A 24,660-nucleotide genomic window follows, 5' to 3' on the forward strand; every position below is an offset into this window, starting at 1 on the left:
TACCTGTCACCGGCATAGTAGGTTGGGCGAGGCCTGGACGCCTAAATCCGGCTAACAAAATTCCCTTTAGAAAGCCACATAATTCCCATATTTCAGAATCAATTCCGGACGCAGGAGATGCATTAAACATTACGATCAGTGGAAAAGCGGATGAGTCTATAAAAGCCATGTCTATAAAAGTGACATGGAGCAGCATAAGCCACGCTCCGCTCTCTGCACCTCCTGCACAGCTTGGTCCCTTCAGTACAGCTGGAGCATCGGAAACCGGTTCTCATTCTCTTAAATTGCTAAACCCCCACCTCTAGGCAATGTACAGTGTTTATTATGGAAATGCTGAAAAGGTTTATGATGGAAATAACCACATTTCAAAATTCTTCAGTATGTTTTCTGCAGGCAGGTGTGCTTTTTTCATAAGAAAAGGTTTTGTCCACTACTTAGACAACGCCTTCTTAAATGTTGTATTGTCCTATGTAATCTATATAATAAAAAAAAAAATCTTCTCGGCACTGGTTTTCCCAGCACTTGTGTGATGTTGGTAATGAACACTGCAGACAATCAGCAGTTACTGATGAGCCGCTTTCATCACACTTCCATTGGACGACCATGGTAAGAGCTCTGAAGGCCATCATGGACTGCAGTGCTACCGTGGCATAGCAATGTCGTGTGCATGAAGTGAGTATAACACTGGTTTTTGGGACGTGGACTACAGCATTTAAAAAGGGGTTGTTTGTCCAAGCAATGAACGACACCTTTGAGATGTCCTCCTGCCAGAAATAAAAATGTGTGTAAAGGGTTATTTCGGCTGTCCTCACTTCCAAATCGGAGGTGAAAGTGAATCTGCAGACATCTGCCTGCTTGTGTGCAAACCGGAATGCTGCCCGGAACTTGTCAGGCGATTCATGCTGCCCAAACCATAGCCAGGTATATCATTCACTAAAACTCACCGGCGTTGACGGGTCTCTCCCTCTCGTGTAGTCAGGAAGACACCTGTCACTGTCCTGCAGCAGCCCTTGGAAGGGCCGTCCGGGGGCGAGCACAACTAGATCCTCAAGGTTTTTTTTTCACTGAAGCGATGTAGACAGTAATGCATCTGGCTGCAGTTTGGGCAGCATGAATCGCATTACAAGTTCCTTGAAAAAGGACATTTCCATTTTGTTTTAATAGTACAGGTGTGCAGTACCTGTCATCACGCAGATACCTGTAGATTGGTGTCACCGGTCCCTCTCACCTCACAATCCGGAATTGAGAGAGGAGCAGGATTACCCCCATTAAGTGGGTTTAAAAATTTACAATTAGAAGTGTAGTATAGTTCTTTTGATTCACTATGTCACTTACCCCATGTGCCACGGCATTGCAGTAGCTTAGGTATCCATGGTTACGACCACTCATAGTGACAGTTGCTAGTGGTCGTAACCATGGATATCTAATCTACCGCAATATTTGCACGTGAGATAAGCGACATAGGTTATCAGGAGAACTATGCTACATTTTTAATTGTTGGGATTTGCTAATATATTTATTAGACCTACATATAGGGAGAGGATCTTGGAGATGGGAGTACCCCTTTAACCAATATGCATAACTTTAGCTGAATAGGTTTATTATATACTGGAAGGATTTCAGACCAAGGTGAAGCCATTGCCTGGTTACAATGGATTTACTAAAGAAAGTGATTAAAGCGGCGGCTCACGTGAGACATCCTGTAGGGTATACCCTGGAATAGTGAATGTATAACCGGAATTCATTCAATAATAAGTTGTGGGAGAAATCTAGCCATTTACCGGTTGCCATTTATGGTGGCCTGGAGAGGTTCATTCTAGTAAAAGGCTAAATTGTAGCAATCTGTAATGTTTTCTGGGACACCGGTCATGATGGACGGATGGTTCATGCTGATACCTAATTTTTGTATTACATTATTATTCTTCCTTGCCTGATTTAGATGTTGGTTGCTTTTTCCCTCTAAGGATACGGATCTGTTATCCAGATGTACCCCGGTAGTGGACCGGTACGAGCCGCGACAGACTGCTTTGGTTTTCCCAAGTCCTTTTATAAAACACTCTATGAGTTTCCGCTCAACAAACTTGAGGCTTTGATCTCTGGAACTGGGAATTACTCCTGTCCGGTTATCCCTGCTGAGGAGAACACGGAAAAGACTGAGGAAGAAAGCGGCACGTCCAACAATGAAAAGCAAGAAGCCACCCGAAATGTTGTAGGGGACAGTTTAGCAGAGCAATCTGAAGAAGGTATGGAAACCAATCAACCAGAAGATGAAGAAGTGAAACGTGGTGAGATCTCAGAGGGACACAAAGGAGGACAGGATGATGACAAGAACCAACTTGTAAGTATCCGGGTGCACACGTTCCATTTCACTATCGTGTATTTGTGTGGATGCTGCAAACCGGTCTTCTGGGGTCAGTGACCTATGGTGCTATGTATCCACTACTGCCCAGGGGTCAGCAGTCAGATATTGTGAAACAACTACTCCCAATATTCCTGTTTTATAAAGGCAATCACTGGCTTGCAAAGGGTTGTACGATGACATTTTGGTCATCTTATTCAAAGGATAGATAATCAATATTAGGTCTCCCTTCGCAAAGCTAAACCGTCCAGTGTACTTTCGCACATGGTTGTTTTCCATATATATTCGTGCCCGATTCCTTGATTGACAGCTCTGGCTACTCAAATGCCAGCGGAGGAAGGAGATGGATATAAAAATAGTAGGTGGGAAGAAGTGTTCAGCTACCCCAATGGTGGATCAAGCACCTTATTAGCATTTTTGGATAATGAACAATTTTTGGCAACTACATCAAAGAATTTAGATGCTAAGGCTATGTTCACACGCAGCTGCAGGTTTTTCAGCAGGAAAAACGTGCACAGTATGCAAATATTTTTTCCGCCTTTTGGGTTTTGACAGTTTTTTTCTTGGATTTTTTTTCTCCCCATTCATTTGAATCCGTGAAAGTGCTGCAATAATGCTGAACAAATTGACAGCTGGCATGTGCCCCTAACAGCCTCGGGTAGAATCGCGATGCACCCGGAGCTGTTAACATGTTAAATGCCGCAGTCAATCTCAATCTCAGACAGCTTCACTTAAAGGGAATCTGTCACCTTTTTTTTGGACTATCAGCTGCCGGCATTGACATCAGGGGCTTATCTACAGCATTCTGTAATGTTGTAGATAAGCCCCCGCTGTAACCTGAAAGATAAGAAAAACACGTTAGATTATACTCACCCCGGCATCCGGTCCGATGGGTGTCGCCGTCCGCTCCGGCACCTCCCATCTTCATACGATGCCGTCCTCTTCTTCCCTTCCTGTCGTGGCGCAGGTGCACTGCTCTGCCTTGTTGAGGGCACATGGCCTTTTTTTCAGAGAATATGAATGATGGCACCAAAACTTTTTCTCCACTCATGGTTAGTGGTTGGGTGAAGCCATTTATTGTCAAACTACTGTGTTTTTCTCTTTTTAAATCATAATGACAACCCAAAACATCTAAATGACCCTGATCAAAAATTCACACCCCCTGGTGATTTTGGCCTGATAACATTCACAGAAGTTGGCACAAATGGGTTTTAATGGCTACTAAAGGTTACATCCTCACCTGTGATAAATGCCAGGGAAATTGTTTGGGATGCAAAGAAATACCCACACATAACATCAGCTAAAATACTGGACTCTCTGAAAACTAGCGGTGCGGCTGTTTCAAGATGGACAATAAGGAGGCACTTGAAGAAAACGGACTGCATGGTCAAGTTGCCAAAGGAAAGCCAAATGACCCTGATCAAAAGTTCACATACCCCATTTCTAAATACCGTGTATTGCCCCCTCTAACATCAATGACTGCTTGAAGTCTTTTGTGGTAGTTGTGGATGAGGTTCTTTATTTTCTCAGATGGTATAGCTCAGCCCCCCTCAGCAGTGACTGACAGACTGCTGTGTACACATTACAGCTGTCTGAAGCATGGAGGGCACTGTAATTTTGAACACACAATAAACGATGTCTAATTTTTTTCAGTGCTCCTAGTGGCCAAACAGAAGGACTTTTTTGTCTTACTAGGCTGACGGATCCACTTTAAACCCATGAACGAGGTTTCTTTTTCATCTGCCATTTATGTACTTCTGATCTGAGCATCTCAGATTGTGTGAGATGTTCCTCCTCGAATGGAAATAAACTAAAATTGCTTATCTGAGTGAATTATTGGTTTGGGGGTTTTTTTTGCAGGAGAACTAACGGCGTCTTATTTCTCTCCAGGCAATAGAAAAGAAGCGTAAACAAGATGAGAGAAGAAAAAGGGAGTCAGACGCTGCAAAGTTGTTACAAGATAGAAACGCTGACGGGTAAGTGTCTTTTTGCAATTTTCTAAACTCTCGTACCTGAAGCATGCATTTTAGTCAATTATCCCAGAGTTAGAACCAAAATCTAAAATTAAGACCATTCACATGGGTGCAGAGTGACCTGAGAGTAGGGTGGCAAAGGCTCCGCTTCATGGAAGCAATTTATGACTTAGCATCCAGAGATAATAGATTCGATGAGAGGTCAGCGACAGGTCACACACAAACTACTGGCCCAAAATAGCTAGCCAGGCTGCAACGGTGACCTAATTGTGACCCAGAAGACCCTTTTTTATTAAGTAGCTGGATCCATCCATAGGGGCTGACTTCTCAACCCTCAGACTTTCTCCTGTGATTGAAAATTCCATACCGTATATACTCGTGTATAAGCCGACCCGAATATAAGCTGAGGCACCTAATTTTGCCACAAAAATGTGGAAAAACTTATTGACTTGAGTATAAGCCAGGTATGCATTGTCTCCTCATCCCCATCCTTGTCTGCATGGCTCCTCACCCTGTCCTAGTATGCATGGCTCCTCATCCCCATCCTTATCTGCATGGCTCTTCATCCCTGTCCTGGTATGCATAGCTCATCCCACATCCTTGTCTGCATGGTTCCTCATCCCTATCCTTGTATACATGGCTCCTCATCCCTGTCCTTGTATACATGGCTCCTCATCCCTATCCTTGTATACATGGTTCCTCATCCCTATCCTGGTATACATGGCTCCTCATCCCTATCCTTGTATTCATGGCTCCTCATCCCTATCCTGGTATACATGGCTCCTCATCCCTATCCTGGTATACATGGCTCCTCATCCCTATCCTTGTATACATGGTTCCTCATCCCTGTCCTTGTATGCTTGGCTCCTCATCCCTATCCTTGTATGCATGCCCCCCATGAGATTTCAAGAAAAAAAAAAATCTTACCTTCCCTGCGCTCCCTCTCAGCATCTTGTTCCGGTGCCAGCAGCTCCTGCAGCCGAGCGATCACTTGTCCCCGCTCATTAAGGTAATGAATATTTACTCCACTCCACACCTATGGGAGTGGAGAGAGGTGAATATTCATTACCTTAATGAGCGGGCACCCGTTATAGCCCGGCTATGGCTGACACTGTGCGCACTATAAGAGAAATGAATATTCAGTGCCAGTGCAGTGAATATTCATTTCTCTTTATCAGCGGGCACAGGCTTTAGCCACAGCTGCCGGCTCCTGCCTCCTGTGACCCGCTGCTCCACGGATCCCCCTCCCCCGCCGTCTTCTGGGACGATGACTCGAGTATAAGCCGAAGGGGCGTTTTCAGCACAAAAATGTGCTGAAAAACGCTGCATATTCACAAGTATATATGGTAATTCACAATCTTTTACAAACGACGTGGTATAACTTTCTACTATGGCACAGATAAAATTCTTTAGCATTTATTGCTAAATTCAACCTTTGAATTCCATTGTGAACTTATCAGACATGGTGCCAACTATAAGGTAAGGGAGTGCTAAACGACTGGAAAGATTTGCCATAGATGTGTGTAGTGAGAGGAAAACGCTTCTCCATGCTTGCTGCCCCCAAACAAATGGTCTGCAGCCAAATCTACATTCTTGATATTTTTAAATGGGTTGTACAATACTGAACAGTCCATTACGAATGCCCCAAATTTCCTTAGTAAAATATAAAAGAAACATACTTGCCTCCCTGACTTGCGCTACTCTGAGCGCTGTGTTCCCTGGCAATCTCATTACATTGTCTTTGTCACACAGTTCTTAGTCTTCACAGATCCATAAAACTGAGCTGCAGCGCTCACTTGATTTTAGAGAGGTTCTCCAAGAATGTGATGAAACAGCCCCAGTCCCATAATTGATGCAGCAGCCGATCCTAGTCCCATGTCAGCATGGGGTGCAGTCTGAAGAAGCACAGTTAACGCGATCTGTGTTTCAACTGACTGAAGACCAGTATTGTAAGCACATGTACAGTGGGTACGGAAATATTCAGACCCCTTTACATTTTTCACTCTTTGTTTCATTGCAGCCATTTGGTGAATTCAAAAAAGTTAATTGTTTTTCTCGTTAATGTACACTCTGAGCCCCATCTTGACTGAAAAAAACAGAAATATTTGCAAATTTATTAAAAACTGAAATATCACATGGTCATATGTATTCAGACCCTTTGCTCAGACACTCATATTTAAGTCACATGCTGTCCATTTCCTTGTGATCCTCCTTGAGATGGTTCTACTCCTTCATTGGATTTCAGCTGTGTTTGTTTAAACTGATAGGATTTGATTTGGAAAGGCGCACACCTCTCTATATAAGGCTAATTTCACATTAGTGTTTTTTTGCACAGCGTATCATGCGCATCATGCGTTTTTGCATGCGTTTGCGTTTTTTATGCACATTTGTTCCCTAGGGGTTAAAACCAGTGTCTACACATCTTTACGCCAAAAACGCATGCGCATGAAAACACAGAAGAACGCATGTTCATGCGCACGCCTGCGTTCCCATAGACTGTAATGCGTTATTTTGTCTCATTCCGTGCGCATGCGTTTTTTGACACCTTTCGGCGGACCCAAAAATGCAACAGGTTGCGTCTGGCGCGCCTAGGCGCACACCTTGAAAAAACGCATAAGCACGAAAACGCATATGAACGTGTGCAAACGCAAGACCATGCGCACGCCATGTTAAACATAGGTACGCATGTGCATGGACGTGCACGATGCGCGGGGCAAAAAAACGCTAATGTGAAACCAGCCTAAGACCTCACAGCTCACAGTGCATGTCAGACCAAATGAGAATCAAGAGGTCAAAGGAACTGACCAAGGAGCTCAGAGACAGATTTGTTTCAAGGCACAGATCTGGCCATGGTTACAAAAGAATTTTTACTGTACTCAAGGTTCCTAAGAGCACAATTGCCTCCTTAATCCTTAAAAGGAAGAAGTTTAGGACCACCAGAAGTCTTCCTAGACCTGGCCGTCCAGCCAAACTGAGCAATTGTGGGAGAAGAGCCTCGGTGAGAGAGGTAAAGAAGAACCCCAAGATCACTGTGGCTGAGCTCCACAGATGCAGTAGGGAGATGGGAGAAAGTTCCACAAAGTCAACTATCACTGCAGCCCTCCAACAGTCGGGCCATTCTGGCAGAATGGCCCGACGGAAGCAAGACATATGAAAGCCTGCATAGAGTTTGCTAAAAAAACACATGAAGGACTCCCTGACTGTGACAAATAAGATTCTCTGGTCTGATGAGACGAAGATAGAACTTTTTGGTGATAATTCTAAGCGGTATGTGTGGAGAAAACCAGGCACTGCTCATCACTGCCCAGTACAATCCCAAGAGTGAAACATGGTGGTGGCAGCATCATGCTATGGGGGTTGTTTTTCAGCTGCTGGGACAGGATTGTTGGTTGCAATTGAAGGAAACATGATTGCGGCCAAGTACAGAGATATTCTGGATGAAAACCTCTTCCAGAGTGCTCTGGACCTCAGACTTGGCCGAAGGTTCACCTTCCAACAAGACAATGACCCTAAGCACACAGCTAAAATAACAAAGGAGTGGCTTCAGGACAACTCTGTGACCATTCTTGACCTGCGCAGCCAGAGCCCTGACCTAAACCCAATTGAGCATCTCTGGAGAGACCTGAAAATGGCTGTCCACCAATGTTCACCATCCAACCTGACAGAACTGGAGAGGATCTGCAAAAAAGAATGGCAGAGGATCCCCAAATCCAGGTGTAAAATGCTTGTTGCATCATTCCCAAGAAGACTCATGGCTGTACTAGCTCAAGAGGGTGCTTGTACTCAATACTGAGCAAAGGGTCTGAATACTTATGACCATGTGATATTTAAGTTTTTCTTTTTTAATAAATTTGCAAATATTTATAGATTTGTTTTTTTTTTCAGTCAAGATGGGATGCAGAGTGTACATTAATGAGAAAAAAATGAACTTTTTTGAATTTACCAAATGGCTGCAATGAAACAAAGAGTGAAAAATTTAAAGGGGTCTGAATATTTTCCGTACCCACTGTACCTCCATGAGCTGAGGAAAAGGGCTGTGAGAAGAAATAAATCTCTGCTGACTTTGTGGTCAGTCAGCCGAGTAGAAGGTTTTTTCTTTAACAGCCCTTCTCTGGCAGCTCACCGGTACTTATGCTTCTGATGCAGCTTTTCTGTCACTTGAGACTCTGGTCTTTCATAGACTGTTAGAGTTGGAAGGGACCTTCATAGTCATCGTGTCCAATGCAGGATATACTAAACCATCTCAAACAAATGTCTGAAGACTTCCATTGAAGGAGATCTCGCCAAGTCTTGTGGCAGTCTGTTCCACTCATTGATCACCCTCACTGTCAAAAAGTTTTTCTAATATCTAATCTGCATTTTCTGCATTTTCTCCCTTTCAGTTTCATTCAATTGCTTCTCAAGTTTCCATGTGGAAATTAGAATAAGGATGATCCCTCTACACTGTGACATCCTTCAGATATTTGTAGACAGCTATTTAGTCTCCCCTTATCCTTCTTTTTTGCAAGCTAATCATTCCCAGATCCTTAAACAGTTCCTCGAAGACATACATTTCAGTTTGGTCACCATCCTGGTAGCTGTTCTCTGAACTTGCTCCTGTTTTTCGATGTCTTTTTTTTTTTTTTTTAAATGTGGTTCCCAGGCCTGAGTAGAGGTGGATAATTGCTTCACGTGATCTAGACTCCTGTGCAGTCTGTGATCTTGTTAGTATATTCAAGTCTTATTCACACGTGCTGTTGCTTAGTTCTATTCCTCGCCTTTTATAGATGTGATTTTTATTTTTCTTGCCCTAACGTAGAGTCTTTCATTTCTCCCAGTTAAATAACATTCTATTAGTCAGCTGCCCAATGTTAAAGCTTATTTAGATCTTTCTGAATCCTTTCTCTGTCTTCTCTAGTGTTTGCTATCCCTCCTAGCTTAGCACCGTCTGAAAATTTAATTAGTTACCGTCAGTTCTCTTATTTAGATCATTTATAAAAATGTTGAACAGGACAGAGCCTTGTGGTACCTCACTTGAAATACTCTTCCAATTGGATGTGGAACTATTTTTTTGACTGAGTATGATCATTCAGTTATGAATCCATCTAACTGTAGCCTTGTCAATTCCATACATAATGATTATTTAAATAAAGATAGTATTAGATACTTTATCAAATGCTTTGCTGAAGTCGAGATATAGTATATCTACTGAATTTCCCTGATCCACCCAGTCAGTGATTCCATCATATAAAGAAATTAGATTAGTCTCACATGACTTGTTTGCTAAAAACCCATGCTGGCTCTGGTTAACTACTGTTTTCTTATCCAAGTTCTTACATACATGTTGTTTCATAATTTGATAGCTGTGTTTCTTCAAACTGTAGCCCGCCCTGATACACGACTAAGATGGGTTGGCATTTAAATTACATGACAGGAGCCATTTTATCATATTCTTGGAGAACACCTTTAACATTATAGCATACATGATTGCCAGGAGACATAACACTCGGTGTGGAGGAGCAGCGCCAGTCCGGAAAGGAAATATGCTTATCTTTTTTATTTTTATTAAGCACACTGGAGGCGTTCAAAAAGGGTTGTCCAGTTGTGGAGAACAACCCCTTTTAAAAATCTTACAAAATTTTACTCAACACTTGAAAAAAGTTTGTTGAATTTCTGTGTGAATTTGAATTGTCAAGAGTTCACTGTTACTGATGATGGTAGAAGACATAAAAGACAAAAATGCAAAATTTGGAGGACACCCTAATTTAGTGATGCCCGATCTGGTGGCCATGTATGGCAATGTGGTGACTGATGTGCAGCTTTAGGAGGTGGAATATCTTATCTTATGCAGTTGCATTCTCCAGGATAGTAGTCAGTTTTCTTCCATAATAGAAAGAAAAAGAGTTTCCTTACTTGGTTTCTCCTTTTATCGTGGGAAAGTTGTGGTGTGTTATAACTTGTATGCCTTTTGTCAACCTTTTCTGTGCCTGGATTTAAGATCTGTGTTTCCTTCTCATGTATTGCGGACAAACAAGAGTCGGTCTCCAAAAATCTTTTGAAAGACTGTAGATAAGCGCTATTTTAATATATTTTTTTTATACTGTGGTCAATTATATTTTATTTTTTTGTTCTTATTTGCTCCAGGTTAATTATTGCTTCCCGGTTTCACCCTACACCTCTGCTACTTACTTTGCTAGAATTTGTTGCCCCATCAAGGCCCTTTGTAGTATACTGCCAATATAAAGAGGTAGGTGTCAGTCCACAGATGTCATCTTAGTGTAAATCATTTTGTTATTGTACAGCCAATAATATATATAATGTATAAAGTGTTTATATTCTGAATGCCATCAGGCTTTTAGTACCGTAATTTTATATTTTTCATAATGGTGTTTGAGAGCAGTGAGCCAAACCCTTAGAAAGTACCGTATTTTTCGCTTTATAAGACGCTCCGGATTATAAGACGCACCCCAAATTTTGAGGAGAAAAATAGGAAAAAACATTTTTTAATAAAATGGTGGTGCTTCTTATCATCCAGGCGTCTTATTGCTTACCGGTCTGTCCCCGGCGTGCTGTCGCCCACTCTGTCCCCTGGGTGCTGTCGCCCACTCTGTACCTGGTGCTGCCGCCACCGCGCTGGGTCCTCCGGGTGCTGCCGCTGCCGCGCTGGGTCCCTCGGGTGCTGCTGCCTCGCTGGGTCCCTCGGGTGCTGCTGCCGCCGCCGCGCTATGTCCCCCGGTGCCTGCCGCCGGCACCGGGCTCTGTCCCGTGCTGCGTGGGGGCTCTGCCGTTCCATCCATGCCTGCGCGGTGGCTTGCTTCCTGGAAAATGGCCACCGCGAAAGCGCAGATGGAGATCTCGGCACTGAAATCTCGGGAGATGAGACTCATTGGCTACGTCCTGACTATCCTCCCTGTCTATGCCTCTTGGTAACTTTGTCTCGCAGTTACCCTTCTAGGAGTTCTCTTGCAGCTCCTAGCTCTCTGGAGTTTAGGCCACGCCCCTAGCAGTCACGTGCTTCAGGTCCTGCTGTTCTCAAGTACGCATTTACTCGGCTGCTGCCCACTCCACAGGTATCTTTGAGCACAGTTCACTTTACTCAGGACACGCGCACTGGCTCAGTGAGCAAGTTCAGTCCGGTGTTCATGACATTATAACTCTCCCTGAATTTTTTTTTCTCCTCACTTCTGCAGCATGGACCCAATGTGTGCTTTATCTGAGCAGGTGAAATGCTTGACTCAGTCACTGCAGAAGCTTAGTTTGAAACACCAAGCTCTGGCCCAGGGTTGAGGACTCAGTTCAGGGGGTACTTTCCGCAGGCTTTCAGCAGGTGGGGAATAGAGATGTCATTTTAGTCCCACCCGAATCCCCGGTTAAATTGCCAGATTCGTTTTCTGGTAACAAAGATGAATTCAGAGCATTTAAGGAGGGCTGTAAGCTCGTTTTCTCTTTGAAACCCCGCTCCTCTGGGGATGAGAAATAGAAGGTGGGGGTGGTTATGTCCCTGCTTAGGGGGTTCCCACAAGCTTGGGCATTTTCGCTTTCCTCTTCTCCCCCAGAGAGAATGTCTGTGGATGCGTTTTTTGAAGCCTTAGGGCTTATTTATGATGAGCCTGCGTTTGGCTGAGGACAAGATGATGAGTGTCTGTCAGGGGGATCACTCGGCCGAGTGGTTCTGTACTGAATTCAGACGTTGGGCAGCCGAGATTTCTTGGAGTGATGCCACCCTTCGGGGGCTGTTCCATAGAGGCCTGCGTGAACGTCTGAAGGATGCCTTGGCACTCCATCCTCCACCTGACTCCCTGGAGGATGCCCATGACCCAAGCGGTTTGCAAGGATCGCAGACTACGTGCTAGAGGCGTTATGCAACTGGAAACATTATTATTCTTCAGTGGAGATGAGACCCGGACTCTTCCTGTGGCAATGGAGGTGAGCGCTGTCACCTGTGAGGAAAAGGAAAGAAGACGCCGTCGGGAGAAGCAGTTGTGCTTCTATTGTGGGGAATCTGGACACTGGAAGAAGGACTGCCCCTCCTGTCCGTCATCCTCCAAGATGACGGGAAACGACTAGGTCTGGGTAGTAGTCGAGGAGGCTACCCAGACCTTCAGGTACAATTTTCCTCACGTGCAAAAATGGTGCTGCAGGTGGAACTGGAACTTGATAATGGTCCGGTTCAGACTACTGCTTTTGTTGACTGTGGTTCTGCTGTGAACCTGATTGATACCAAAATTATGACTCTTAATAAGATATGGACAGTCAGGCTTCAGGAACCTGTTAAACTTGTGGCAATTGACTCGTCCCCTCTTACCCAGGACGGTATCTGTTGCAGGTCTGAACTTTTTTCTCTAAAAGTGGGTTCAACTCATGTGGAAAAACTAAGTTGTCTTGTGCTAGATAACTTGCCTGCAGGACTCGTACTGGAGATGCCTTGGCTTCAACGCCATAATCCTACCATTGATTGGGTTATAGGGGAGATCACTCAATGGGGATGCAAGGATAAATGTGGTAACCTGGGACATCTTGTTAAGCTGTTAAATCCGTATCTGTGTTGTCTGTCGGTCTGGAAGGTATTCCGGAGTGCCTGAAGGATTTCGAAGACGTTTTTGCCGAAAGTGAGGCTGAGGCGCTGCCACCACATAGACCCTACGATTGTGCCATTGATTTAGTCCCCGGAGCCAAGTTACCTAAGGCTCGATTGTTCAATTTGTCTGGGCCTGAGTGCCAAGCCATGAAGGAGTACATAGCTAAGAGTCTCCGCAAAGGGCATATCAGGCCTTCTGTGTCACCTGTGGCAGCAGGATTCTTCTTTGTGAAGAAAAAAGATGGTGGTTTGCGGCCGTGCCTCGACTTTCGGGAACTGAACAAGATAACGTTAGGAACACTTACTCGCTTCCCCTCATCCCAGACTTATGTAACCAGCTAGCTGGGGCCCAATAGTTCTCCAAGTTAGATCTCTGGGGGGCCTACAATCTGATAAGGGTTCGGGAAGGGGGCGAGTGGAAAACTGCTTTCCTCACATCAGAAGGACTCTTTGAAAACCTGGTAATGCTGTTTGGGTTAACTAATGCACCCGCTATTTTCCAGAATTTCATCATTGTTGTGTTTTCTGACCTGATAGGCCGTTTTGTTATTATTTATTTGGATGACATTTTGGTGTTTTCCCTGGACAGCCAATCTCACTTACAACATCTACTGACAGTTCTCCAGAGACTCTGGGAGAACCAATTGTTCGCTAAATTGGAAAAATGTTCGTTTTTTGTACAGGAACTGTCTTTTTTGGGGTTGATTGTGTCCTGTGAGGGGTTTCGTATGGATCCTAAGAAGGTGCTGGCCATCGCTGACTGGGTTCAGCCTAGAGATCTCAAGGGGCTCCAGCGCTTCTTAGGATTTGCAAACTATTATCGAAGATTCTTTAAAGGTTTCTCACAAGTGGTTAAACCACTTATGGATCTTACCCAGAAGGGCGCTGATGTAAAAAATTGGTCTGTACTCGCTAAGGAGTCCTTCTCAGCTATTAAGAAATGTTTCATGTCTGCCCCGGTGTTGGTACAACCAGACCCGTCCAAACCATTCATTGTGGAGGTGGATGCTTCTGAAATGGGGGGTGGGGGCTGTGCTTTCTTCTTTCTGTGCTTTCTGTGCCTTCTTCTCCAAGAAGTTCTCTTCAGCCGAGAGAAACTATGATGTAGGCAATAGAGAACTTCTTGCGGTCAAGTTGGCGTTTGAGGAATGGAGGCACTTTTTGGAAGGGGCTGCTCACCCTACCACGGTTGTTACGGATCACAATAATTTGGCATACCTTGAATCTGCTTAGAGGAGAGGCTTACTCCTAGACAAGCCCGTTGGTCACTTTTTTTTCACGATTTCAGTTCTCCATTACTTTTCGACCGGGGTCCAAAAATGTTAAAGCTGATGCCCTGTCCAGAAGTTTTGACCCAGTGTCTTCCCCTGAGCCGCCGTCCTCCATTCTTCCCCCAGGGGTGGTAGTGGCGGGGGTCTCATCTGAGTTGGAACAAGAAATTCTAAGGGCTCAGGCCCTAGCTCCGGCAACCAGGCCAGGGGATAAATTGTTTGTTCCAGTTTTATTGCGGTCTAGACTTCTGCAGGAGTTTCAAGAGTCTAGGCTGAGTGCTCATCCAGGTATCACGACCACTAGAGAGGCAGTAGCCAGGGGTTTTTGGTGGCCTTCACTAAGGTCCGATGTCAAGAAATTTGTTTCTGCTTGTGGCGTGTGTGCCCGTTCCAAAAGCTTGCATAATCGGCCGGCTGGGGAACTCATACCTTTACCGGTTCCTGATAGGCCATGGACTCGTATTTCCATGGATTTTATTACTAGCCTTCCACCTTCCAGGGGCAATACCGTGATCTGGGTGGTGGTGGATAAGTTTTCTAAACAGGCCCATTTCATTCCCTTGGCAGCATTACCCTCAGCAGAAACATTGTCAAGGTTGTTTGTGCAGCATGTGGTCCGATTGCATGGGGTACCCCTGAATGTTGTGTCTGACAGAGGTGTGCAGTTTGTGGCCAAATTTTGGAGGGCGTTCTGTATGAAATTGGGCATCTCACTCTCGTTCTCGTCGGCATATCACCCAGAGAGTAATGGTCAGACAGAACGCACCAATCAATCCCTGGAACAAATTCTCAGGTGTCTGACCTCCGCCAGACAGGAGGATTGGTGTGATGCGTTACCGTTGGCGGAATTCGCTTTTAACAACCGGGTGAGTCAGTCCACCAACATGTCCCCATTCCTGATTAACTATGGGTTTAATCCGCATTTTGGGGAGTTTTCACGGGTGGATTGCGGTTGTCCAGGGGTAGAGGGGTCCGTTCAACGGTTAAAAAACCTCTGGGCTGATGTCCAGCGTAATATTTCTTGGGCCCAGGGGAGGTACAAATATTTTGCTGACAAAAAGAGAGCCTCGGGAGACATGTTTCAGGTGGGAGAGAAGATTTGGCTTTCCACACATAACATCAACTTAAAGGTACCATCAGCTAAGTTGGGACCAAAGTCCGTACAAGATTATGGAGATAGTCAACCCAGTGGCATATAGGTTGCGTCTCCCCGCCTCGTTAAAAATATCCAATGTGTTCCATAAATCTCTGTTGAAATCTGTAGGTTCTGTCAAAGAGGACTCCAAGCCTGTTGTTCCTCCAGTGCTGGTGGAGGGTCAATTGGAGTATGAGGTCGGACATATTGTGGACTCTCGGCGGGTGCGCCGCTCTTTGCAGTACCGGGTCCACTGGAAGGGATATGGACCAGAGGAGCGCTCATGGGTCCCTGCTCGCTCTGTACATGCAGATCGCCTGTTTCGGGCTTTCCATGCCAAGTACCCGGGGAAGCCTGGGGGTCCAGAGGCCCCCGTTGAGAGGGGGTACTGTCATGATCCCAGTGCAGGTTTTTGAGCTGCACGTCAGGGATTAATGTCTGGAGCTCAGTGCAGGTTTTGAGCTGCACACCTGGGGTTAATGATTGTGGCCTCTCTTTGGTTCTGGGAGAGCTTCTTAAACCCCTGGGAAGCTCCAATCCCTGCCAGTTATACTTTTGCCTTTGGCCGAGTCTGGTGACCTCTGTGTGCCTGTTCGTTGTCATAGCTTGTTTATATGGTTCTGACCCGGTTCTGTTCCCCGTTGTGAGTTTGCCTGTTGATTCTTTACTGCGCTACCCTCTCTGTGTATGACTCATTGCCTGTGATCTGACTACTCTCTGCTCGCCCCTCTTGTACCTTGAGGCTATCTCTGTGTATGACTCATTGGCTACGTCCTGACTATCCTCCCTGTCTATGCCCCTTGGTAACTTTGTCCCGCAGTTACCCTTCTAGGAGTTCTCTTGCAGCTCCTAGCTCTCTGGAGTTTAGGCCACGCCCCTAGCTGTCACGTGCTTCAGGTCCTGCTGTTCTGAAGTACGCATCTACTCGGCTGCTGCCCGCTCCACAGGTATCTTTGAGCACAGTTCGCTTTAGTCAGGACACGCGCACTGACTCAGTGAGCAAGTTCAGTGTGGTGTTCCTGACACTTTTACTGCGATTACAGCTGCAAGTCGCTTGGGGTATGTCTCGATCAGTTTTGTACATCGAGAGACTGAAATTCTTGCCCATTCTTAATTTACAAACATCTCGAGCTCACTGAGGTTTGATGGAGATCGTTTGTGAACAGCAGGTTTCAGCTCTTTCCACAGATTCTCGATTGGATTCAGGTCTGGACTTTGACTTGGCCATTCTAACACCTAGATACATTTATTTGTGAACCATTCCATTGGAGATTTTGCTTTATGTTTGGGATCATTGTCTTGTTGGAAGACAAATCTCCATCCCAGTCTCAGGTCTATTGCAGATTCCAACAGGTTTTCTTCAAGAGTAGTCCTGTATTTGGCTCCATCCATCTTCCCATCAATTTTAACCATCTTCCCTGTCTCTGCTGAAGAAAAGCGGGCCCAAACCATGATGCTGCCATATTTGACAGTGGGGCTGTTATCTTCAGGGTGATGAGCTGTGTTGCGTTTACGCCAAACATCGTTTGGTATTGTTGCCAAAATGTTCAATTTTGGTTTCATCTGACCAGAGCACCTTCTTCCACTTGTTTGGTGTGTCTCCCAGGTGGTTTGTTGCAAACTTTAAATGACACTTTTTATGGATATCTTTGAGAAATGGCTTTCTTCTTGCCACTCTTCCATAAAGGCCAGATTTGTGCAGTGTACGATTGATTGTTGTCCTATGGACAGACTGTCCCACCTCAGCTGTAGATCTCTGCAGTTCATCCAGAGTGATCATGGGCCTCTTGGCTGCATCTCTGATTAGTCTTTTTCTTGTTTGAGATGAAAGTTTAGAGGGATGGCCGGGTCTTGGTAGATTTGCAGTGGTATGATACTCCCTTCCATTTCAATATGATCGCTTGCACAGTGCTCCTTTGGATTTTTAAAGTTTTGTGAAATCATTTTGTATCCAAATCCGGCTTTAAACTTCTCCACAACAGTATCACGGACCTGCCTGTTATGTTCCTTGGTCTTCATGATGCTCTCAGTGTTTTAAGCAGAACCCTGAGACTATCACAGAGCAGGTGCATTTATATGGAGACTTGATTACACACAGGTGGATTATATTTATCATCATTAGTCATTTAGGACAACATTGGATCATTCAGAGATCCACAATGAACTTCTGGAGTGAGTTTGCTGCACTGAAAGTAAAGGGGCCGAATAATATTGCACGTTCCACTTTTCAGTTTTTGACTTTCCACTAATATTTAAAATAACCAATACATTTTGTTCAACTTCACAATTGTGTTCCACTTGTTGATTCTTCACCAAAAATGTACATTTGGAATCTTTATGTTTGAAGCATGATATGTGGGGAAAGGTTGAAAAGCTCCAAGGGGCCGAATACTTTCGCAAGGCAGTGTATGTCTCCATTATGACCATCAGGAAAGTTTTATATATATAACAAGAAAAAAAAATAGCCTCTCACCCAGCCATATCAGACCTCACACTTTGCACTGATGAGGGGCAATATCCCGAAACACCGTGCCTAAAAATTGAGATACTGGTTTGGCTTTTATCCTAAGTCATGTGCCCAGGTTCGCTAAAGGGTCAATATTATATTGACTTTTAGGATAGCTACTTCCAATAGGTGGTGCTAGAGTTCTTGTCCTCTTCCTCTCTGAAGAGGCAATTTGAAGATTTTATTTCCCAGAGGAGCATAGCATGGTGTATATAAGTCTCATCGCTCTGGCATGCCAGCCCTGTCTTGTCACTTTCCACAAAGAAAAATGTTACCCCTTAGAGCCAAGAAAAAAAAGCCATCCTCTAATGACACTAAGTAGCCTTATAAATCTGTCTACTAATTTTGGCCTCTAAACACATACTCCATTTTTTTCCCTAAATGGGTTATTACACCAAAATCACTTATCACCTGTGAAAAGGGGGTCCCGCATCTTGACTGAAGCAGAAATGCACGTGCTGAATAGAATGCAAAAGAAGTAGGGTATTATCCAAGTATAACAAGCCAAAAGAAAGGTATAAGCTCTCGGCTTTAGGGTTGTGTGAGACACAACCACTAAAAAACCTGAGTTCCAGATTCTGCAACTTCCAAAAGGTAGTTTCAAAAATTATTTTAATAATTCTCCTGGGCAATGGAAGTATCCTGCGCTGCTGGAAAATGTGACAATGCAGCATCGCTTATGAAGTGTTTGTTTATTGTCAACGCGTTTGAGTCAAACAAACTGTTCCTTCAGGACAACCACATATAAGAGATGCTTTTATGTGTGGTTGTCACGAAAAATGGGTCTGAGTGACTCTGAAAGGCATTGATAATAACCAGCACTTCATAATATTTCCAGCAGCGCAGGATACTTCCATTGCCCAGGTAAAATATTTTAGTAATGCGTTTATGCGACAACCGCTCCAGTGACCCTGTTTGAGAGCAGTGATCTCACATGAGTGCTGTCACTCTCATATACCCCCCAAAAAAATTAATGTAACCAACAATGCATAGGGTCCTAGTTGTCGCACCTCCACCAATCATACATTTATTGCCTAACCTATGGCCTTGGCGGATGTTATACGGGTCCTTTTGTGCTCGTATTACACATACCACACCCGGACCTCCTATGGTTCATGAAAATCTCATAATGGTCCAACTCTGGTTTTGATGTAATTTGGGAAGTATAGATGTTGTGTTCATATTTTGGCACCTGTTTCCCCCCTGTCCCTTGAAAGCACCACCTGAGAGAGGGAGTCCTCCCATCAAGGACATGAAATCTACTGAATAAAAGGGCAGCACCTCGCCCAGGCCTGGCTTGTGTCTTGTCTACAAGAGCCTTCCGGGACACTGGCAGATCTGGAAGTGCCACCACCGATCCAGGAGGTTGGTGGTGTGCAGGCGGAGACCTCTTTGCTAAAATGTCTCCTGTCGACATGCTGTCCTGAGCCTGCGCATGCCCGGGGTGCACTGGATTGGCGTGCCCCGGAGTCGAGCGTGGCGGAGACATTGCCGCCCGGTCCTGCGCACATGTGGGGCGCTCTGGTGATAGTTATCAGTGCATTGGAAAGTGAGTGGTGACCTGCAACATTTAACCTCACTTTTTAAAGAAAAATATATATATTTTTTTTTTATTTATTTTTTTTCATTTCTCAGCCCTTACTTGAATGTTATACAAAACTTCGAGAAAAAGGTGGCGTCATTAACCTCAAACTGTCAGAGACCTGGCTGAGGAATTATCAGGTAATTTATGTTTTCCAATAACCCAGCAATACTTTCCATTGATCCCTCTCTTGTAGATGGAACCCCATTGGCTGCCGTACACTTGTAATAAAGCAAACCTATTGACTGCGTAATTGAAACGATCCACGAGAACATGACACAGCTGACTTGACTTGGAATTACCTCGGTCTGCTGAATTGTCTGTGTCAATACATAGCAATGTCTTCACTGAGACACTGGGCCTTAAGTGGCCAAATTTGGCTCATGCCTTTACGGCTTCTTTCATATTGATCTTCGTTGTCTTTTATTAATGGCTTTTATTATCTTAATAGCTGCTCTGCCATCCGTTTCCATATTTATCTATTTCTTTCCGATTTATTTCCCTACGCTGACTATAATAATGATTCATTTTAGGTTTTGCCAGACAGAAGTCACCCGAAATTGGTGATGAGTAGTGGAGGAGGTTACATACTTCATGGCATCACTGTAGCTAGAGACACCATAAAGACCAGCACCAGTTGTCCAGAAAGAACCGAAGAGCCCGCACCAAAAAAGCTGAAAGTCGTAGAAGATTGACACAAACGTTCTTTTTAATGTCACAAGACCAACACCCAAGCCGCATCATGAACCAGAGATTTTTTTTCTCTACTTAATTTTATACATTTTTGTGTTTTATTTTTTTTTTTTTGTTGCTTTTTTTTTTTATTTTTATTTCAGTTGCCATAGAGTCAAAATACATTTTCGTTTATATTTGAATTTGTTCCTTTTCTTTTACATATTATGAAAATGAGAGAGAAATATTTATTCATCACTTTAACGTGTAAAATGTATGTACAGCCCGATATCCCTCTTCTACATGGCTGGCAATTTTGGAGGATCGTCGGATCAAAGCTGACTGCGACTTCCTTATGGTGGACATAAACTGAATTTGAGGGCATTTCATCTTTTTGTTGAGTTTAATGTCCATGAGTGAATGCAGTGCCATAGACTGCTCTGCGTCTCCATTAATGTAAGAGCAGGACACAATAGGCTTTGACTATACTGTAATTCCTGGGAATCAAGCCCTTGTTCGCATAAAAGCACCTCGGCGGCTGACAGATTGATGCAGCTCTGACTTATCTAATCCCCAGCGATCAGCTGACCACCCTTAGGCACGCTCCGTTCTGCGGCTCATTTTCCCAGCAGCAGCCTCTGCATGCAAAATTTACATGGTGCCCATTCAAATGAACGGATTATAATGTCTCACTCGCTCATGTTAAAGGGGGTGTTTCAGTGTCAAATACAATTGTCAAAATGCTTGATCTATTTTTTTATCTGAGTTTTCTCATATTCCAACTGTTTTCTTTAGGGCTCTAAGACATATGCAGAATTGAAGTGCCCAGAAATCCCCAATGACTCAGATTGCAAAGCTACTGCACTGTTTTTGTTTTTTTTTTGTTTTGTTTTTGGAGGACTTCAAGGGATTTTCCTACGTTACACAGTACATTTTAATTAATAGATCTTGGAATAATAATAATTTCCACAATTGGAAAGTGTTTAGATAAAATGATCCTGTGCTGAGATAATCTTATAAATGTGCCCCTGCTGTGTACTGTGTAATGGCCGTGCAGGAACATGGTCTGATCATACCACAGCTCCTGGGCAGGTTGGGAGAAAAAGATTTTACAGACATTACAGCACGGGATCACAAGTAATTCTGGGAGGTAAAACATTTCCCTGCCTGTTTTTAAGCCATGTTTTACTTCAAAGAAAGAATCGGCGATAACTCCATGCTGTAATGTCTGTATACTCTTTTGCTTCTTCCCCTGCCCAGGAGCTGTGGCATGATCAGACCATGTTCCTGCACGGTCAGACACGGCCATTACACAGTACACAGCAGGGGCTCATTTAATAAGATTATCTTAGCACAGGAACATTTTATTTAAACATATCCAATTGTGGAAATTATTATTATTCAAATACTGATTAAAATTAAACCTTTTTTAATGATGTGTCTAGTTAAAATCTCTATACTCCGAAGGTTTGATCCATAGGAAAATACAAAATGTCTCGCCACTTCAGCCCTAGCCTTTTTTATCATGTCTCCTCTACAACACTTGACCACTGCAGCCAGCGAAGACCAAAAAGAAGCGTCATTGGTTAAGTAATGATGGTTTTGGTATTTTCATAGATTAATCTAATAAATATATTCAGTTATATTTTTTTAAAAATCCAGCAAGAAAAAGCAATGTCTGGGGCCAATTTTGTACAGCATACCAATAGCTGGTGTATATTATCTGCAAAATTATTTTTTTCGTATACTTTTTACTTTAATAAATGCTCAGTGTTCCATTCACTATTGTTCAGTTTTAAACTATAAGGTATAGACCAAATTAACATGCAATTATAGACATGGGTAACATCGGAGATCACAGTCTTCCTTCATCCGTCTGACTCTGGATACAGAGACGTGCATTATGTAGAATGATTGAGGAACACAGTTACATCAAAGTCCACGTCTGTACACGTAAACGCCATTGATGCTTCTATTTGTTTTCATCTGCGTATTGCTTTTGGACATAAGTGACTTTCATCATACCATAAATGCAGCGGGAGCAATAAAGTAGAGTGAAGTCATTATTGTGATGTTCCTGGAGGCAGCGTGACAATGGCTAATGCACTGGGATGTGTTTCATTTCTTTCGTTCAAGTACAGTTTTCAATATGTTTTCACGTGAAGAAACCATTTTATCCGTCCTGAAATGCATAAGACATGTGAAACAAATCGAGACCTGGAACCGATTTAAAAATAAATTATTTAGTTTGGTACTAAATATAAAATCTACCCACTTAGACTAGTTTCACACTAGCGTTACCAAACGCAGGGCCGCCGCTAAGCTCTACCCCTGGCCGTGCCCTCTCCGGACAGCTCCTTTTATGGTCGCATGCCGCCACATGCGATCAGCGTACCCTATATTTAGCGTTGGGTACGCTGGCCGTGCGCTGGTATATTTGTGCCGGCGCATGCGCCCTTTTTGCGCTGCGCCGAGCACACAAAAATGCAACAGAGTGCGTTTGGCGCACGTCGGCGTAGCGCAAAAAGGGCACATGCGCCGGCAAAACCATACCAGCGCATGGCCAGCGCACCCAACGCTAAATCTAGGGTACGCTGATCGCATGTAGCGTCATGCGACCATAGGAGGAGCTGACCGGAGGAGGCGCGGCCAGGGGCAGAGCTTAGCGGCGGCGCTGCGCTTGGTAACACTAGTGTGAAACTAGCCTTAATAGTGTAGACCAGGGGTGTCAAATGTTTTCATTGAGGGTCTCATCAGCATTACGGAGGCCTTCAAAGGGCTGTTTGTGATTGTAAGACTGGATAAATATAACTACCATACTCCTTAACATATGGTTGATTAACCTAAGACACCAGATAACAAACCATCCGCAGCCAATGCTCATGATTTTTATATTTTTAATGAAAAAAAAACATTTTTTCACCTTGAAAATCTTTTCCTTCCTTTTCCATCAATTTTTCTCTTGTTGGACATTTTGAAAATATTTGCATGTATTTTTCTACTCCACTTGTTTGAAAACCTCCTTCCTTAGATGATTGCTGATCTAGAAATACTTATCTAGTGGGGGGATGCAGTCCTAGATGTATTGAAGGAGGCAGTGAAGCTTGACTTTATGCTCTGTTATGGTGATGAAGTAAAATATAAGCTAGCCTCCTTCCACCTCTTTAGCACCGAGCTTCCTATCTTAGGGGTTGGCTATGTTGCTTGGATAGGCATGTCAGAGCTGTGTGTTTGCTGAAAAGAGCGGTGTGGAGGTGCACGCCGGAGTTCAGAATTCGAGATGGGCCCTACCGCACAGCCAGAGATTAGCAGAGGGCACCCGTTCCCTGTTTTGGTGCCACCGCATCTTGGATTCTGAGCTCAGCACACACCTCCACGCCGCTCAATTTACGCCAAAGTTCAGATTCCAAGATAGAGATGGAATCTTTTCCCTGTGCTGGCGCTGTCCCTTCTAAGCACTGGCTGCATCCTCCTGGGAAAGTGGAGAGCCGATCTGGGCCACAGAAGATGACGTGGCTGTCCAGATTTAGTGTGCAGGCCTTGAGCTTGACACTTGGTATACACAGTCTATATACCGTGTAAGCGAGAAAATGCCTTTCATCTCCGAATTTGGTGTTAACCAAGCAAGCTCATGTGCTAACAGTGTATCTTCGGCAAACTCGAATATCGAACACTATGTTCGAGTCGATGTGGTTTGCATATCCTACGGCTGATCAACAGTCACAACACATGCAGGGATTGCCCAACAAACAGGCTATTCCTGCACTTGTTGCAGCTGTCAAACAGCCTCAAGACATGCAGCCACCGGGACTCGAACATATTATTCGAGCACGCCGAAGATACTCTATTAGCACATGAGCATGCTCTCTCATCACTAATTAAATGATGAAACCATTACAGGCAAATACTCAATACTAAAAAAAAAATGGACAAATGCCAGAATGCTTCAATTATGCTTGAATCCTTTTACAGATTTGTTTTCTTTGCTCCTGAAACTGGGAGAAAAAGGGCCTTAAAACATTAGAAGGATCAAGTTCTATTGAATTACTTGAGAAGACATCTCACATCCACATGACAACTTTTTTGTTTGAGCCAGATTCTAGAGCTGAGCGTAAGACCAGAAGAATAAGTTATTAATGTTGAAGACTGAAGATGCTTTAGATTGTAAATTTGGTGTAAAGATCTTTGGAAGAGATGGTCTACAGCATGGTGGCACAGTGGTTTGCATTTTTGTAACTCTAGGGTCCTGGGTTAAAATCGCCCCCCCAAGGACAAAATCTACAAAGAGTTTGTTTGGGTTTACTTCAGGTATTTTGGTTTCCTCCAACACTCCAAAGACATACTGATTAATTTAGATTGTGAGCCCCAATGGATACAGCAATGATGGATGACTAAAGTGCTCTGGAATTAATGGCGCTATATAAGCGCGTAATATAAAATAAATTCTGGCTTAAGTGATAACGATGAGGGACACAGTCTTTTTGCTGAGAAGCTTAAGCTTGAAGTCCTGTGAAGGTTCAAATACAGTCTGGCAGATGTAGCTGTAAAGAAAGCCCAAAGATTTAAGATAACTGTTATACATACAACATTCTCATTCTTTATAGC

The 24,660-nt window shown here is 43.9% G+C and overlaps 1 protein-coding gene across 1 annotated transcript in view; it reads left to right on the forward strand.

The window, feature by feature from the left end:
- TRMT6 (tRNA methyltransferase 6 non-catalytic subunit) overlaps window positions 1-21,837 on the forward strand; it is a 103,188-nt gene extending 81,351 nt beyond the window's left edge. The window contains exons 7-11 of the mRNA XM_073553878.1: window positions 1,965-2,338; window positions 4,250-4,335; window positions 10,456-10,558; window positions 19,437-19,523; window positions 19,917-21,837. Of these exons, the coding sequence (XP_073409979.1) occupies window positions 1,965-2,338; window positions 4,250-4,335; window positions 10,456-10,558; window positions 19,437-19,523; window positions 19,917-20,078 (812 nt within the window). The 3' untranslated portion in view covers window positions 20,079-21,837. The remainder of the gene's footprint in view (window positions 1-1,964; window positions 2,339-4,249; window positions 4,336-10,455; window positions 10,559-19,436; window positions 19,524-19,916) is intronic.
- Window positions 21,838-24,660: the final 2,823 nt, after the last annotated feature.

This window comes from Dendrobates tinctorius, unplaced genomic scaffold (assembly GCF_039654945.1).
Source record: "Dendrobates tinctorius isolate UK_male_01 unplaced genomic scaffold, ASM3965494v1 ptg000203l, whole genome shotgun sequence".
In the NCBI taxonomy this organism is placed as follows: Eukaryota; Metazoa; Chordata; class Amphibia; order Anura; family Dendrobatidae; genus Dendrobates; species Dendrobates tinctorius.